Below are 18,197 nucleotides of genomic sequence, written 5' to 3'. Positions count from 1 at the left end.
GCATCATCATCATTTTAAAGCTGAATATCACCAACAGGAAAAATAATTAGCAGCAAGAACCAAATTAAGTTTGTCAACTGTCAATACAGGGAACATTAAGACTCCAGAGTACAAGAAATAGCTCAAACTTTAAATGATGATTTTATAGACACCACACATTCATTCTCCAAGTTGAAATAATCACTATGCCAACTAAAACAAGATAAACATGATAAACTAAGATGCTATTTTGAAATGCATAAACAAGTACTTTCCTCTAAAATACTTAGCTTTATTAGAGAAATGGTACTAAAAATAACAAAGATTCAAACATTTGCTCTATTCTACTTACATATTATAAATAAGACAGCTGTTGGTGCAAGACACCCACTCCTTCGCAATCTTTCCATATGCACCCAAGCATTCTTGTATCAGAATAAGCTGTTTACCAGCCAACCGTATGTGGCTGAATGATTAAAATGACCATCTATACTTTACATAGTAAAGCATTTTCAAAAATTTTAATGTACACAGTGACAAAAAGGAAAAAAAAACACAGTTATTCTGAACACATGAAGAGTAATTAAGCAGCTTCATAATCAAACCAGGCTTCATTGCAATAAGGGCAATTCTTTCCATTCTCTACCAAATACTTAAGTTTCAATAGTATTAACATTAAAAGAAAACTCAAGTTGAAACCAAGTAACTGATGTGCTACTCAGCTTCTTAAATCTATAAGTAACTCTTCCCATGAGGTAAGGCAACAGAGTAATTTGATTGTATTAGGTTGCATTAAAATAATTGATACTTGATTTTTTAAATAACATGCTAATTAAAAAGTGTAACTTTTAGGAGAACAAAACAATAATGAAAAGATATCTGAAACTATGAGTTATGGCTTTGGGGGAAAATATTAGCAATGTTGTTTTCCTACTTGCATACTTCCTGCAGAAAGTGAGCCTAAGAGTAACGAATGACCTATATTTTAAACTCAAGTAAACATATCCTTAAAACAAATAACCTCATGTGTTCTCTTTTACATAGAATTTCTGCACATCATTTATGAGAAGATGATTAAGAGGTAATAATTAAGGCCATCCAATGGAGACAACAAAAGTGTTTGCTCTGATTTAAGTAAAGAACGAACGTGCTTCATTTTCAATTATCACAGTATAAAACTGATGGTCCCAAAACTGCATTGTTGTTTTAAGCTCTAAAGTCATTCTTGAAAACAGGACTTCCCTCATGTTAGGTGAACTACATAAGAAGCTCTTCTGACATACCACTTGCACCCTTCTCTATGGGAGTGAGTGGAATATCCATCTATGTTCCATATGAACTGAGAATGACTAGCACATATAAAATTCTAGAAAACAGCATACCACATTGTAGAAGGCACTAAAGCTTCAGCTTGTGCTCCCATAGCCCATTTTGAAAACCCAGTTTTCTTTTTATAATGGCACCTTTGCCACCTACAGCTGACAACACACTGCAGTATTATTTGTAATAAGCTTGGAAATGTCAAGAAAAGTTCAAAAAGAAATGCTTACTCTGTGGGGAGACCCAATGATTCTAAACACTGAATACTAATGCACTATTATTAGTATTCAACACGGGTGCTCTTCCTTTTGAGAGAGAACAGGAGCATGCATTGTCAGTTGTTTGTTAATCCACTTATTTAAGCAACTTTAGTCTGTAAAACTATTTTAACAACAACAAAAAAAACCTGTTGTCCTAAACAGTGAGCAAAAGAAAACACAATAGTGAGAATTTAACACAATCACCGTAAATCCTGTGAAGTAAATGTTAAAACTTCTTACATACTCTGCACTTACAAGGATGTATATATATTTCCACCGATTTCAAGCACATCATCAAATCTGTATATATTGAAATTAAAAAAAAAAAAGTAAAACAATACAAAATTCAGCAACTACCATTTTTAAAAAGAGCCTCCAATGCTTATCTCCAGTCTTTAAGGATAGTACAAATTTGATTTTGATGTCCCATTTATTTTTAATGGTTCTTGGCAAACACTAACAAACCACATAACGAGTGTGTCAGCCACCATGGAAATGCACAGATTCTAGAAGATGAGGAGTCTGGGTAACACCTGTTATTTTCACGATGTCCATGCTTTATTTTCTTACTCCGGAACAAGATGGCCACACAGTCACCTAACAACTAGAAAAGCTGTTAGTTTGTATCTTTATGCTCAACTGGATTTCTTCACTGTTTAACATCTTGTTGAGAGATTTAAAAGCTTTGGATTTTATTCCAGCGTGTGTTTAGAGGTGCATTTGTCAGTTCTATACTGCTTCTGTTTTGGTAGAGAGGTTTTCTTCATTTGGCTGACAATTTCCATTTTGCTGTACTTTGTTTTCCTCGGTCCTTGGTGCATCCTTGTCATCTACTTCTTTGCCCACGCTTGCTTCTGGTTCTTTATTGTGTTCCTTCTCCTAAAGTAAGTATGAAGCCACACATTTAATATTTTTCTCAAGAATTTCCTGTTACATCTGGTTATGGATAACATATGTATTTCTGTGAACTTAGTAAAAGTAGGTATTTTCTGTCATTACCTTATCATATAAATAAGATATGCAAACATGTATCAGTGTGTCCTCCATACTTCTCATAAAATATGGAAACTGTAAATTAAATTAGAATAAAATAATCTAGAAGAAAGTCTAGGAAGTGTTCAGTAAACATTACTGAATTGAAAAAATGGAAGAGATCTGCTGAAAAGAGTTAAACAGTTCCCAAAGATGCCAGGATAGATCTGTAATCTGGATACCAAAGAAGAAAAATTTAGAGGCTGTAGAAAAAGAAATCACTGTTTGTCCTAGCAAAGACTGCTCAAGAACAGTGCAATTCTGCCCTCAGTTCAAAGGAGAATTAAATGAGAACATATGGAACAATCTCTGACATCAGACATACAGAAATGCTCAAGAGGCATTATCAACGTTACTGACAATGATGATAAACCCCTACCAATGAGTAAATAAAATTGTAAGATGAAAGCTCCAAAACTCATAATTGATTTCCAAATACAAATACACTTACTGAAATAGCAAAGCAATTAATGTAATTCATAAGTAAATATTTATCCCAAAAAATACCCTTACTTGGTGGAATTTGGTTTTCCATTAATTATTCTAATCCAGTAAATCTACTAATTTCAGTGTACATTACAAAACCAATGATGACAGAACTTTTGTCAGATTTGCTGAAACAAATCTATTTCAAGAATATATATATTTTTTGAGGAAAATACCCTCAACCAGAAATCTTTGTATAAAATCAAATACCTTATCATATATTGTTCCACATATAATACACGTTATGTACAAACAGTCTTATTGTATGCCATTCTAGGACTCCCTAAAGTAAGGAAAGCATATGAGTTTCAGTTAGCTCTTACCTCATCCCTTCAAAAATCCAGCTTAAAAAAGTTACCAATTGAATAAATATTAAAAGATACCAAAAACATACAAAATACCACAGCCCTCAAAAAGGTTTTGGTCTACACCTAGTCCTATGTAAAAAAAAAAAAAAAATCTTAATTATTAATTATTCAAAGCCTAAATAATGAATGCCTGCTACTTACTTTAAGTGAAGTATTGTTCTTCTCCAACTTTTCCTTTCCATCTCGGTCATTAGAGCTTTTTCTTGTAGAGCTTGATCGTTCTCTCTCTCTTCTTTCACTAATATGGTCCCTTTCTTTTTCTCTCTTTTTATCCTTCTTATTTCTGCTATAAGAATAGTGATAATATGCCAGTTAACTTCTAAGAGATTAAAGACCCACTATGTCATTGACAAAACAGTCTTCTCTAACACTAATGCACTATATGTAAGCCCATCAGTAATCTGGTCTGACCAAGTAACATAAACAGTCCTATAGCCCCACCTACTCCACTTCGTATTAATTAAAAAATTAATTTTTTAAAGATGCCCAAGTCTTTGCAGAGGCCACCATGTGTTCACATAAACCACAATTTCGTATTTTCAATTTATTTGTTCAAGATTTATTTATCAACTGTAATGAGATTAAAATAAAACCAAATACACAGGTTTTTTACCCACCTTTTCAAAGCAAAAAATGAGTAAGCAGAAAGGAATGAAAAGGACAAACAATTAAAGGCATCTCCCAGGGAGGACTGAATGACTGAATATCAGCAAAACTTGGAATTTCAAAATAACAGTGCTACTGTCATTGTCATTCACCATTATAAACAAGTCACACCAATTCAAGATCAAAAGTTAAGGGAAGACTACAAGAACAAGTTCCAATGATAAAAACAATATACCCTTAGAATTAGAGAACAAAACATCGTGTTTCCAATCGGAAACATAAGATTTTCTACCTTTTTATTTTTTTTTAAGATTTTATTTATTTATTTGACAGAGAGAGATCACAAGTAGGCTGAGAGGCAGGCAGGCAGAGAGGAGGAAGCAGGCTCCCCACTGAGCAGAGAGCCCAATGCAGGGCTCGATCCCAGGACCCTGGGATCATGACCGGAGTTGGAGGCAGAGGCTTTAACCCACTGAGTCACCCAGGCGCCCCAAGACTTTCTATTTTAACAAGTTGGCCTTAACGTGGAATTTTAAGCTTTTTTCTCTTATTATGAATAATTCAAAAATAAAGACAAAGACCAAGAAAACAAATAAAGACACTGGGCAAGCAGAACTAAGTACATATAAATATTTAGTATAAGAAAGGTAGCATCTCAAATCATCGAGGAAAAGATGGGTCTTACAACTGGATTATTATTTGGTAAGTGATAAAACTCAATCAATATCTCGTATCTCATTCCACAATATATAAATAGGTCCAAATGGATGAGAAACCTAAATTTTTAAAATAAAATACAAATGCTAGAAGAAAATTTACCCACCTTTTCAAAGCAAAATTCCTGTAAGATTTTTTTTAACGACAACTAAATTCAGGTACAATAAAAGACTGATAAATTTGCCTACATAGGGCGCCTGGGTGGCTCAGTGGGTTAAGCCGCTGCCTTCGGCTCAGGTCATGATCTCAGGGTCCTGGGATCGAGTCCCGCATCGGGCTCTCTGCTCAGCAGGGAGCCTGCTTCCCTCTCTCTCTCGCTCTCTCTGCCTGCCTCTCCATCTACTTGTGATCTCTCTCTCTGTCAAATAAAAAAAAAAAAAAAAAAAAAAAAATATTTGCCTACATAAACCTTCGCAAGGAAAAAAAATACATTACCATATTCAAAAGAAAAATGACATATTTACAACATATGTGTGCATCTTTCTACAGAATTTTTAAATATCAAGGGAACAATCACATCAAACTGAATAAATGTCTTAGGAGTAAATTTAACCAAGGAGTCAAAAAATTTGCTGAAAAAGATGAGGACAAATAAATAGAAAGACATTCATGTTTATGGATTGAAAGACTTAAGTATTATTAAAATGGCAACAGTATCCAAAGCCACCTAGAGACTGAATGCAACCTCTATCAAAATCCCATTGCTGTTGTTGCAGAAATACAAAAACCCACCCTAAAATGCATACAGAATCTTTAAGGATATCAAACAGCAAAAACAATCTTAAAAAGAATAAAGGTTGAAGGCACAGCATTCCCAACTTACTTACAAGGTACAGTAATCAAAACAGTACAGTACTATATAAGGACAGAAAATAAACCACTGGAATAGACCAGAAGACCCAGAAATAAACTCCCACATAAATGGTTCAAATGATTTCTGACAAGGATGCTAAGACCCATTCAATGGGGAAAGGACACTCTTTTCAACAAATGACATCAGGAAAACTGGATACCCACATGTACAAGAATAAAGTTGGACCATTATCTTATACTATATTAAAAAGTTAACTCAAAATAGATTGAAGACCTAAATGTGTATGCTAAGACTATAAAATTCTTAGAAGAAAACACAGGAGAAGATCTTCATGACACTGCATTTACAAATGATTTTCTGGATAGGACACCAAAAGCACAGGCATTGAAAGGAAAAAATAGACAAATCTGACTACATCAAAATTAAGAGCTTTTGTGAACCAAAGAATAGTATCAGGAAAATGAGAAAGCAACCCACAAAACAGGAGAGAATATTTGCAAATCATGTCTCTGGTACGAGATTAATATAAAGAATTTAGAGAACTCTCACAACTTAACAAAATACAAATACCCAATTTGGAAATGGGCAGAAAACTTGAAAAGACATGTCCCCTAAGATATATAAATGATCAATAAAGCACACAAAAAGATGCTCAACAGGGGCACCTGGGTGGCTCAGTGAGTTGAAGCCTCTGCCTTCAGCTCAGGTCATGATCCCAGGATCCTGGGATCGAGCCCCACATCGGGCTCTCTGCTCAGCAGGGGGGGGAGCCTGCTTCCCCCTCTCTCTGCCTGCCTCTCTGCCTACCTGTGATCTCTGTCAAGTAAATAAATAAATAAGGGACGCCTGGGTGGCTCAGTTGGTTAAGCAGCTGCCTTCGGCTCAGGTCATGATCCCAGCGTCCTGGGATCGAGTCCCACATCGGGCTCCTTGCTCCGCAGGGAGCCTGCTTCTCCCTCTGACTCTGCCTGCCTCTCTGCCTGTGCTCGCTCTTGCTCTCTCTCTCTGACAAATAAATAAATAAAATCTTTAAAAAAAAAAATAAATAAATAAATAAATAAATAAATAAAATCTTTAAAAAAAAAAAAGATGCTCGACATCACTATTCATTAGAAAAACGCAAACCAAAACTACAAGATGGTACAAGATACCATTATGCACTCAGTAGAATGGCTATAATCAGAGGCAGACAATAACAAGTGTTGGTGAGCATGCAGAGAAACTGGGAGTGCTAGCACAATGCTGGTGGGAAGGTCGAATGACAGAGGCACTTGGGAAAACAGTCTGGCAGTTCCTAAAAAGATAAGGAGAGGGACACCTGGCTGGTTCACTTCGTACAGCAGGTGACTAGTGCCACCCTAAGATTACTTACAAATTTAAAAAGTAAGTAAATAAGTAAATAAATTGATTCGCTGCTCTGCATACTGATTTAAAAAAAAAAAAAAAGTGTACTCTAAGACTCAGCAATTACCACTCCCTAGGCCCGTGCTCCAGAGAAAGGAAAACAAGTGCCTACACAAAAACTTGTGAATGAATGTTCATGGAAGCATTATACATAATAGTTAGAAAATGGAAAAATACTAAGTTCATTAATTAATGAATGGATAAGTAAAACATGGTTTCATCCATTCAACGGAGTATTATTCACACAAGGAATAAGATATCAATACATGCTCTAACACGAACCTTGAAAACATTACATTTAATGTAATACAAATACAGAACACTACGCATACTGCATGAGTCCATATACCAATGTCCAGCACAGGCAAATCCACAGAGTAAGTTAGACTAGGGACTCCCAGGAGCTAGTAGGGATTAAGTGCTTATGGGTACGGGTTTCAAGTGAAAAAAATATTCTGGAATTAAGTAGCAGTGATGGTTGACGATACTGTGAACCTCATTAAAAACCAGTGAGTTGCATATTTAAAGTGAATTTTATGACATGTGGATTACTTCTCAATTCAAAAAAACAACAACAAAAGAAACACCTAAGGAGCGCCTAGGTGGCTCAGTCGGTTAAGCATCTGCCTTCAGCTCCCATCATGCTCCCAGGGTCTTGGGATCAAGTCCTCCAAGAGGCACCCTACTCCACAGGGAGCCTGCTTCTCCCTCTCCCTGTCTCTCCCCCGCTTGTGTGCTCTCTGCCAAATAAATAAATAAAATCTTTTAAGTCTATATATAAATAAACCCAAGGTGTAGTTGGGGCTAGGTAGTGTCTCTCTCTCTCTCTCTCACACACACACACACACACACACACACACACACACACACAGTGTATACATAATGTATGCTATCTTTCGTGAAGAAGGAGTTATTCTAATCAATGCATCTGCTTAATTTTACAAAAAGAAACACAGGAAGGATAAAAACAATCGATTACTCACAGAAGGTGAATGGGGAGCAACGCACAACAAACAGGCAAAAAGTAACTTTGTGAACACAACTTTTTATCTAATTTGAGTTCCTAACTGAAAAGTTCTTTCATGAGCAAAGTATTAAAAATACATATGTGGCCCACAACTACAGTAATGCCGTCCATTATCTTCACCCTGAAACAATGCAAATAAACATAAGACCCCTACTGAGAAACATGCTCTTCTCTACACGCTGACAAAGGTTTTTATAAATTTCTCTTTTCTGTACCTATAAAACCAGGGAAAACCAACCGAAAAACTATACCCATTCATTAAGGTAGTGAAATGAAAAATAAATACACAGAATGCAATAACCTTCCTTGCAGCACAAAGCCAACCAGCAATGAGAGGACATAACGAAAGAAAAGACTTCATTAACAAGGGCAACAACAAAAAAAGATCTAGGAATAAACTCAGAAATTGCATAAAATCTGTATAAAACAAACACTGGAACATTCTTTTTTTTTTTTTTAAGATTTATTTATGTTATTTTACAGAGAGAGAAAGAAAGAGATATCACAAGTAGGCAGAGAGGCAGGCGGAGAGAGACAGGGAAGCAGGCTCCCTGCTGAGCAGAGAGCCCGATGTGGGACTCAATCCCAGGACCCCAAGATTATGACCTGAGCCAGAGGCAGAGGCTTAACCCACTGAGCCACCCAGGTACCCACACTGAAACATTCTTAAAATAATGCTATGGATGGTTTAACAAAGTGAAAAAGAGTCGGTATAGAAAAACTGACTATCACAAAGCTTCATTTATTTAAAAAATAAATTTATCAATGTCCCCTAAGTTAACTTTATTTCTATATTTTATTTCTATATTTTATTCAAGATTTTATTTCTAGAACCTAAACAACTGACTCTTATTTTCAAATGGGAAAAAAAAAAAACAACACAGGTAAGAATTGTCAAAAATGCTCAAAAAACAGCAGTCGAAGTGTGGGGGAGGATCAGACTGACTAAATGTTTAAAAAATACTACACAATTTGAGTAATTAAAAACCTGGAGCATTGGTACATGATAATAATTCAAACCAACCCAGGGACCCAGAAATAGACCCATTTACAGAAAGAAATATTTAATACCTGAAAAGGCAATATAACAAATCAAAGTTAGAAAAACTGAGTTTTTAATAAATGATACTGATCAAAAGAAAAGCATATGGAAAAATAAAATTGGATCCACATGCCATATTATACATAAGGATGACCTCCTCCTAATGGATCAAAGATTTTAATACAGTAAGTAAAACCATAAAATTATAAGAAGAAACAATGGAAGGCATTTGATTATAATCTTAGAATAGAAAAGACCTAATCTGATGTGACTCAAAATCCAGAAGTCATAAAAGAAAAAATCTGAGGGGCACCTGACTGGCTCAGTCAGTAGAACATGTGACCCTCAATCTTAGGGTTTTGAGTCTGAGGCTCCACACTGGTTTTACACTCTACTTTAAAGAAAAAAAAAAAAAAAGAAAAGAAAAGAAAGAGAGAAAGAAAAGAAAAAACTTGAGTAATTATAAAAAAAAATCAAAATCCTCTTTAAAATCAAGTCTTATAATATTTTCTGAAAAGAAATGACAAAGTAGGAATGATACCTCATATCAAATCACTAATCTCCCTAATTGGGGGGGGGCCTAGCTGGCTCAGAAGAGCATGCAACTTCTCGATCTCAGGGTTTTGAGTTCGAGCACCATGCTGGGGGTAGAGCTTGTTAAAAACTAAAACACAAACAAAAATAAAAACAATACTTAAAAAAAAAAATCACTCTAATATAAAAAGAGCCCCTGGATATAAGGAAATTCTATAAACAAAAAGCAGACCCCACAAAAAAATGGCCAAAGTATACCAACAATTCACAGAAAAGGAAATATATATGGCCTTCAAATATATGACGAGAAGGTCACCTTCACTATTCAGAGAAATGCAACTAAAATTACTGATTATATACTGATACAATTTCTCATCTATCAGACAGTCAAAAACCCACAACTATAGTAACATAATACAGTGCAGCTGAGAGAAAACACTCTCATACATAGCCAGCTGACATGCAAACTGCTGCCAATCTATATGGAGGGCAATAAAGAAACACCTGTCCAAATTATAAACACACACAAGCTGTGACACAACACCACTTTTGGAATTTTCCCACATAACCTGCACACAATGAAGTTAAGTCCAAAGGTATTCACTATAGTACAGTACAGTAATTTATAATACAGGAAAATTAAGCAAACCCATACTACTGCAGGCTGGTTAAATAAACCAAAGTACTGCCACACAATGAAGTCCATGCAGTTCTAAAAAAGAGTAAAGCAGCACTCACTGATGAATACATAAAGGTCTCCAGTCTGTTGACTGACAAAAAGCAAGGGCACAAGTGTTTTTTGTGCTACCTTCTGGATAAGAAATATGAAAAGAAAATATAAATTTAAATGTTATAGATCTCTACACAAAAACAGAAGAATATACAATCCAAAAAATGAAGTCACTACTTATGGACACAGAGTAGTGCATAGGTGAACTGATGTATTACTTTTTATAGTGTTGGGATTTCTGAACATGCAAATGTGTAACATACTACTCATTCAAAATAAAAATTTCAAAAATAGACCAAGAAGAAAAATTTTCTTCCCCTGCTCCATCCTTGGATTTAGGTTTTGTTGTTGTTGTTTTAAGATTTTATTTATTTATTTGACAGACAGAGCGATCACAAGTAGGTATAGAGGCAGGCAGAGAGAAAGGAGGAAGCAGGCTCCCTGCTGAGCAGAGAGCCCAATGCGGGGCTAGATCCCAGCACCCTGGGATCATGACCTGAGCCGAAGGCAGAGGCTTTAACCCACTGAACCACCCACGCGCCCCCATCCTTGGATTTAGTACACACTTTCAACCTACCTCCTAGGAGACGGAGATCTAGAAGATTTCCTTTTTATAGTTTTTGATGTTCTTGGTGATCTGGAAGAACTCCTGCTCCTCCTCCTACGCCTTTCCCTGAAAATAACAAATATATCATTTAAAAATGCAGCAATTTTAATAAAGCGCAATTCAAATACACAAAAACAAAAGGGTCCTTAAGACTCTCTAGTTAACAGTAGTCTTCAAAGACCAGTTTAAACTCATGTCCTTTAAAGAACATGTCTTTTTTTTTTTTTTTAAAGATTGATTGATTGATTGATTTGACAGAGAGAAACACAATAAGAGAGGGAAAACAAGCAGGATGAGTGGGAGAGGGAGAAGCAGGATTCCTGCCAGGCAGGGAGTCTGATGCAGGGCTCAATCCCAGGACCCTGAGATCATGACCTGAGCTGAAGGCAGATGCCTAACGGCTGAGCCACCCAGGCCCCCAAGAACATGTTCTATTATCTAATATTACTGCAAGTCAAATTTTGAACCATAAATTTTATGGACATAAAAATATGTTCTAAGATTTCATAACAGAAAAGGGAGAAGACTCCTTTTCATCTGGTTTATTTGAACACTAATTTCCTGAATGAAAAAAAATATCAATGGATATTTCAGATTCTCTCAAGTTAAGTATGTTCTTCTCCAGGATCTAAAATATGTTCTGCTTATCCAGATCCTTTGTCCTGCATCTAACTCCTTGCTGCCCCACTGTGGATTATTTTATAGAAAGATTAAGTTGGCTTCCAAAATGTGAACTTCCCAAATTCAAACATTTAGAATGTCTCTAAAAAATAATTTACATGAATCTGTTTTACAGAGAAATTGTTTTATCCTCCAACTTCCTACCATTTTATTGCTCTATTCATTTAAACCGAATGAACAAGTTGCTTAGACAGAAGTAAAATAGTTAAAACCTGGGGTGGCTTAAATATGAAATAAAAAATAACCACTGAATTAACAATGTTTATATTATTAAAAACTATTTTGTTTAACATGTTACCAAATAACTTTATTTATAAGTGTGGTCAACTGAGAAACAATTAATTTCAAGATGTCCGTAATTCAGGGATGAGGTAGGAGGACATACTTACTATGATTAATGTGTCCAATCACCTCCCAAGGAGCTCTAATAATTAGTGGCCATATAGGTGAAAGAACCAAAACCCCTAGAATCTAAGTTCTCCACACCACCCTCAGTAAGAATATTCTAGGCTAGGGGTGCCTGGGTGGCTCACTGGGTTAAGCCTATGCCTCGGCTCAGGTCATGATCCTGGGATCGAGCCCCACATCAAGCTACCTGCTCTGTGGGGAGCCTGCTTCCCCTGACCCCCACCTGCCTCTCTGCCTACTTGTGATCTCTCTTGTCAAATAAATAAATAAATAAAATTCTAAGCTAAAGAAGCATTTTGCCTATAATAGCCAAGAACTTTGAAAATACCATCAATTCCAATTTTACCTCAAGATCTCTCCTCCATTACCCAATTTTATTCCAGAACACCCCAAAATTATACTTCCTGACTAATGTGAAAATTAGGGAAAGACAATCCATTGTCTGTGACATTCTGTAACAGCTCTGTATAAGTACCACAAATACTTATTTCATAGTATGAGAATATCAATGTATCTTAGACTTTGTTTACCCTCAAAATAGTTCCACTGCGACCAGTTTTGACTGTTTAACTTTGTTCAGGAAGCACTGTGTACAGATAGACATCTAGTAACTAACAGCTGATGATAATGAGAGCTAAGTCTGGACAGACAGCAATCCAGAACACCAATTAGGTGAGAAAGAGGCAGTCAGGGGTAGTAAAAGTACCTGTAGTTGGTTACACTTAGATTTAAATTTTAGTTCCACCACTTACCAGTTGCATGACTAGGGCCATATTACTTAACCTGAGTTTCAGTTTTTCCAACTGGAAAATCGGGTTAATAACTAAGCTTGATAGTGCTGTTACGAGGATTTAGGATGATACCTGTAAGTACCACACACAGTGTCCTGCACATACTCAGTGTCAATATTTTCTTTCTCTTCACTAGCTTTATTGCTTGTTACTTAAAATACTATGAAAGTTGTAGAAGTATCAAAATTTAAAAATGTAGGTTAGGGGCACCTGGGTGGCTCAGTGGATTAAGCCGCTGCCTTCGGCTCAGGTCATGATCTCAGTGTCCTGGGATGGAGCCCTGCATCGGGCTCTTTGCTCAGCGGGGAGCCTGCTTCTCTCTCTCTCTCTGCCTGACTCTCTGCCTACTTATGATCTCTCTCTCTGTCAAACAAATAAAAAATCTTTTGAAAAAATTTTTTAAAAATTAAAAAAAAATTAAAATGTAGGCTAGAGGACAATGTTGAAAATAAAATGCCACATACCCTATTTTTCCGAGCCATGAAAATGTTTCCTGTTTACTAAACAAATCAGAGCACATAAAAAACAGGAAAATGCTAAAAGATGACAAATTGTAACTCTTCACCAAGCTCTTATGAAAGCATAAAACATACCAAACTTCTGAACCTTTAGAAACTAGTGTTAGTTAGCCTTTCTTTTCCAGGCCCCAGAGGTTAGTTAATATATTTAGGAATGAATGTAAACATCTCAACTTCCTTAAATGTCAAGTAACTTAAAATGGCCCCCTACAAAACTAAATATTTCAAAGTCATCTAAAAAGTAAATTCAACTGAAATTAAAAGGAACCAAAACATTGTTTTCTGTTACGAAGGGCAATAATTAAATGATCATATAAACACAAAAGAAGGTGTGACAGACAATCAATAAAATCACTGTGCAGCAAAAGAATAGTTGCAAGGCTTGACTGAGGTCCACAGCAAGAAGCTAAGTTAATTCTTCAGTTTCTGGTTCAATGTGCTGAAATACAACAGCGGTCTGTTTACATACACTATTACTTTCAATTTTATGCTTCTGCGGTAGTTTCTTAAAGCAGGTACCAAGTTCTGATTAGAGAATTCTCAATTAAACAAAATCTCTTAAAAAGAAGAAAAAGAACTACCATATTTCTTTTTTTTTTTTTTAAAGATTTTATTTATTTATTTGACAGAGAGAAATTACAAGTACACTGAGAGGCAGGCAGAGAGAGAGAGAGAAGGAAGCAGGCTCCCTGCTGAGCAGAGAGCCCGATGCGGGACTCGATCCCAGGACCCTGAGATCATGACCTGAGCTGAAGGCAGCAGCTTAACCCACTGAGCCACCCAAGTGCCCCAAGAACTACCATATTTCTAATATGGAAGTGTAGAGCAGATGGAAAACCTCCCCTAAGCCGTGGTATTATCACACTTGGAAACCATGATACTAATAGTCTTCTCACAGACTTACTATGGCAATTAAGTAAGGCCAGTCATGAAAAATTGTGCCAAAACAAAATCTGACACTTGGTAAAGCATTCAACAAATGCCTGCAATTATCTTGTATTACCTAACCAAAGACTGGTATATTAAGAACAAGCTACTAGAACACAAAGTTAGAAAAACGGGAAATATGCATTCATCTCCAATCACCTTCTATGAAAAACCAAGTTTAAAAGTCATAAAAACTTGCTAAAATAGGTGTTTTGTTTAGTATTTTTAAGATCTACTATTAAAAAAATTAAGAACTCCCATTTACTCAGTTACTATATCATGTGGAATAATGGATATAGGTTTAGATAATCTTGAATCAAGGAAGGTCTAGGTCTTCTTTTTGCAGCTGTTACTATGGCAACGTGCTGCCACCTGGTGGCAGTGTACTTATTAATAGACGGAACAGTCCTAAGAAAAAAGGAAAATCTTAACATTGACAGATCAAGGAAAACAAAAATTTAAAAGTCATGCACTTAACAAAACAGAGCAGTAAAAACAAATGAAATTTTAATAAGCATTCTGAATATGAAAATTTACCAAGAGGTTAAAAAGAAGGGCAGGGGAAAGAAAAAAGGAAACCTTGTCCTTGCCATCTCATCCTCCAAGAAAATAAGCAGCAGCAGTCACTGTTTTATACCAGGGATTACAAAGGATAGTTAAAACTTTTCGAATTGCCCAATTATCATCTCTTCCACCTCACAGATTCTAATACTGTGGCAAGTGCTCTATTAGAGAAATGTTTATTCTGCAATTAAAGGGCAACGTTCTGGTATTATTGTACTGTTTTCACTTATGTAGAATAACCTCTTCCCCTTGGTTAAAATTCAGATTCTCATTTGTTATCAGTAAACCCTTTCGTAAAAATTTTAAGCATTATCAAACCTGCTGGAACTACGAGATCTTCTTGATGCATTGTAACTTCTGGGTGGTGTTCTGGATTTTTTATCCTTCTTTCTTTTGTCATCTATCTCTTTGGATCGGTCCTTGTCTCGTTCCTTTTCTTTGTCCTGTTCCTTGTCCTTGTCTCGCTCCTTGTCATGTTCTTTTTCCCGCTCTCTCTCTCTGTCCTTTTCCTTGTCTTTATCCCGGTCTTTTTCCCGTTCTTTATCCCGGTCTTTGTTTTTACCCCGTTCCTTTTCTTTTTCACGTTCCTTCTCCCTCTCTCTCTCTTTTTCCCTTTCCTTTTCTCTATCTTTTTCTTTCACTCTTTCCTTTTCCTTGATCTTTTCTCGGGTGTCTTTTCTCTTGTCCCTTTAAAAACAAAAATAAATAAATAAATTCACAACTAAAATTATTCTACTCCCCAAAAAGGACCTCCCTTTCTTCAACAAAACAACGTATACTAGCTTATAATTTCTATATAACCCAGGTGTACATGAGGCTGTTAGATGAAACAGTTACCCAGTTTAATTACATATTTTAGAAACCTCATGAGTCATTCTGATCATCAGATTCCAATCAATGGCAATCAATATTAATCACTACTTAAAGCAATAAAAAATATTAAATGTCTCTCATTAGAAACCTAAACCACAATAATTTTTTAACAAATGAAGCCATGAGAAAAATTACCGCTAATTTCCCCAAGACTCACCGTGAACGTGAACGACTCCTTGATTTCCGTCTCTCCCTTGATTTAGAGCGTTTTTTATGTGGGCTCTTGGATCTACGTCTGTCTTTTTGTCTTGAACGTGATCTATTATGGGATCTACTCCTAAAGAAAAACAAGTTGTTAGAATGTCAAAACTTACTCTTACAATTGTAATTTTTAAAAATTTAAGATGTTTTTCAAGTAAGAAAATTTTAAAACTGACCCCAACAATATCTGTATTTTAAAATTCTCTATTACATAACGCCTCAGTCAGATTATTTGCAATAAATTATTTTTAGCAACTTTACCAAACACTTCATTTTCAGAATACAGAGAAAGAAATTACATTATTTTCTATGTCAGACTGAAGCTATTATTTCCAAGTGTGGCTTTCCCGTGCTAATTATTATATGCCTGTTACCATAGGACTTCTCCCACAGAACAAGTTTTATACTATAAATTAAACTCTTAACTTGCATGTAATTGAACTGCTAATGGTGATACTTTGACAAACAGTGGTTTCCTGGCTCAAGAGTTTCTCTAGCTGGCAGTGTGATGTCTGTCATAACATATATTAAGAATGTGTAAGGAAGCACAGTACTAATTACACTCCTAGTATGACAGGAAAATAAACATTACTCATGAGTTGAAGCTACAGATAATTAAATGCTGGATCTCTAAGACCTCTTGATTTTATAACTACATAAACATAGCTCTTAAAAGAAACCGTTTTTTTTTTCATTTTAAATATTTATTTATTTGATATGTAACAAGAGTGAGAGAGAGAGAGTGTGTACAAGCTCTGGGAACAGCAGGCAGAGGGAGAAGCGGACGAGCAGGGAGCCTGATGTGGGCCTCAATCCCATGATACCAGGATCATGATCTGAGCTGAGGGCAGACGCTTAACAGACTGAGCCACTCAGGCACCGCCCCCCCCTTTTTAAGATTTTTATTTGAATGTGAGCACAAGACGGGGAGGGAGGGGTTGAGGAGAGGAAGAAGCAGACTCAGGAAGCCCAATGTGGAGCTCAAATCCAGGACTCTGAGATCATGACTTGAGCCAAAAGCACACACTTAACCGACTGAGCCACCCAGGTGCCCCTAAAAAAAAACCCTTTATTACTAGAATTCTTGCAAGAAAAATAAAGGTTACTTCAATTCTGAAATTCTATAGGCTCCTTATTCCCACTGAAATAGTGCTTATATATTGTAATTTTTATCCTAGTAACTATTTATCAAAATATAACAAAACTGAATGCACAGACAAAGTGACAAGACTCACCAGCTCTGGAGCAAAACAATCTGGCTCTGACACTCAGCTCTGCCACATACTAGCTGTGAGAACTCTGGCTACTCGCTTAGCCTCGCACTAAGCCTAGTTTCTTCATCTACAAAGTTGGAGAATCAAACCTTTATCGCCTAGGGGGGTCATGAGGACTGAATCGGATCATGCATGAACGAATGCCTAGCTGTGTCAGGCACAGAGTAAATGTTCAAAATTCTTAATTTTCAAGATCATCAGCATTAACAATTAACATAAATGAAAACTTTAAGTTACAGCTTTATTCCAAGGAGATCAAATGAACTTCCACAAGTATGCTTTATATAATTAAAATTCATCTTGATAGTCATGTTTTCATGAGTTAAGTTAAAGCAAAGATCTATAAAAGAAATACATACAGTTAAATGCTTGTGGTATGCTAAGAAGCCAGAAAAATCTCAAGACAATTTTCAATGAATAATGAAATCCTGTTTTTTTAAACACATTTTCAGTACCTAAAATGTTTCCCAACAGCTAATTTTCAACTGAACCACTTATCTATTTTATGGCTTTAAAAATTATACATTATGGTATTGAAAATACCATATTTTTAATAGAGAAAGATAAGCCAGTTTGCTGAAATCTTTAATAACTCAAGAGATAAAGGGTCGTGTGCTAGGTATTAAGGCAAAACTGCAAAACTTAAGCCATTTTTAATCCATTTACAGACATCCACATGAGGAGAATGTTTTATAAGGCCTTTGCTTCTACGTACTTAATAGAAAGTCTTTACATTTTTGTTCTAGTTAACTTGCTAAAAATATACATAGTAATTTTGTTTTCCTCAAACACTGCTTTCCAACCTTAATTAAGCAAAGAAACACCTTTTAAAAAATTAGATATAGCCTTAGCAAGAATTAATTTTAAAAACACTGATCACTTGGATTCCCACCTTACCCTACAGGTCCTCAGAGTTTCAAAGTCCCAAGAGTAATCACTATATTTTAATTTTGACATTAAAAACTATCACGTCCCTATTTCATCCACTAGTCACCTCCAAACAAGTGTTATGATTAGGAATGCAAAAAGCTTCA

General features: G+C 35.8%; 1 protein-coding gene across 4 annotated transcripts in view; it reads right to left on the bottom strand.

Annotated features, from left to right (window-relative positions):
* Nucleotides 1–250: 250 nt before the first annotated feature.
* Nucleotides 251–18,197, bottom strand: part of SREK1 (splicing regulatory glutamic acid and lysine rich protein 1) — a 45,726-nt gene continuing 27,779 nt past the window's right edge. For 3 of the 4 annotated variants that reach the window (XM_059417985.1, XM_059417987.1, XM_059417988.1), the window contains 5 exons: nt 15,846–15,965; nt 15,134–15,502; nt 10,897–10,992; nt 3,587–3,731; nt 251–2,438 (listed from right to left, as the gene is read on the bottom strand). In XM_059417985.1, coding sequence (XP_059273968.1) covers nt 2,289–2,438; nt 3,587–3,731; nt 10,897–10,992; nt 15,134–15,502; nt 15,846–15,965 — 880 coding nt within the window. In that variant the 3' untranslated portion in view covers nt 251–2,288. The remainder of the gene's footprint in view (nt 2,439–3,586; nt 3,732–10,896; nt 10,993–15,133; nt 15,503–15,845; nt 15,966–18,197) is intronic. The other variant, XM_059417986.1, reaches the window with a different exon arrangement.

This window comes from Mustela nigripes, chromosome 12, assembly GCF_022355385.1.
Source record: "Mustela nigripes isolate SB6536 chromosome 12, MUSNIG.SB6536, whole genome shotgun sequence".
Taxonomy (NCBI): Eukaryota; Metazoa; Chordata; class Mammalia; order Carnivora; family Mustelidae; genus Mustela; species Mustela nigripes.
Note: the sequence above shows the minus strand (reverse complement) of the source record. Positions and strands in the feature narration are given on the sequence as shown.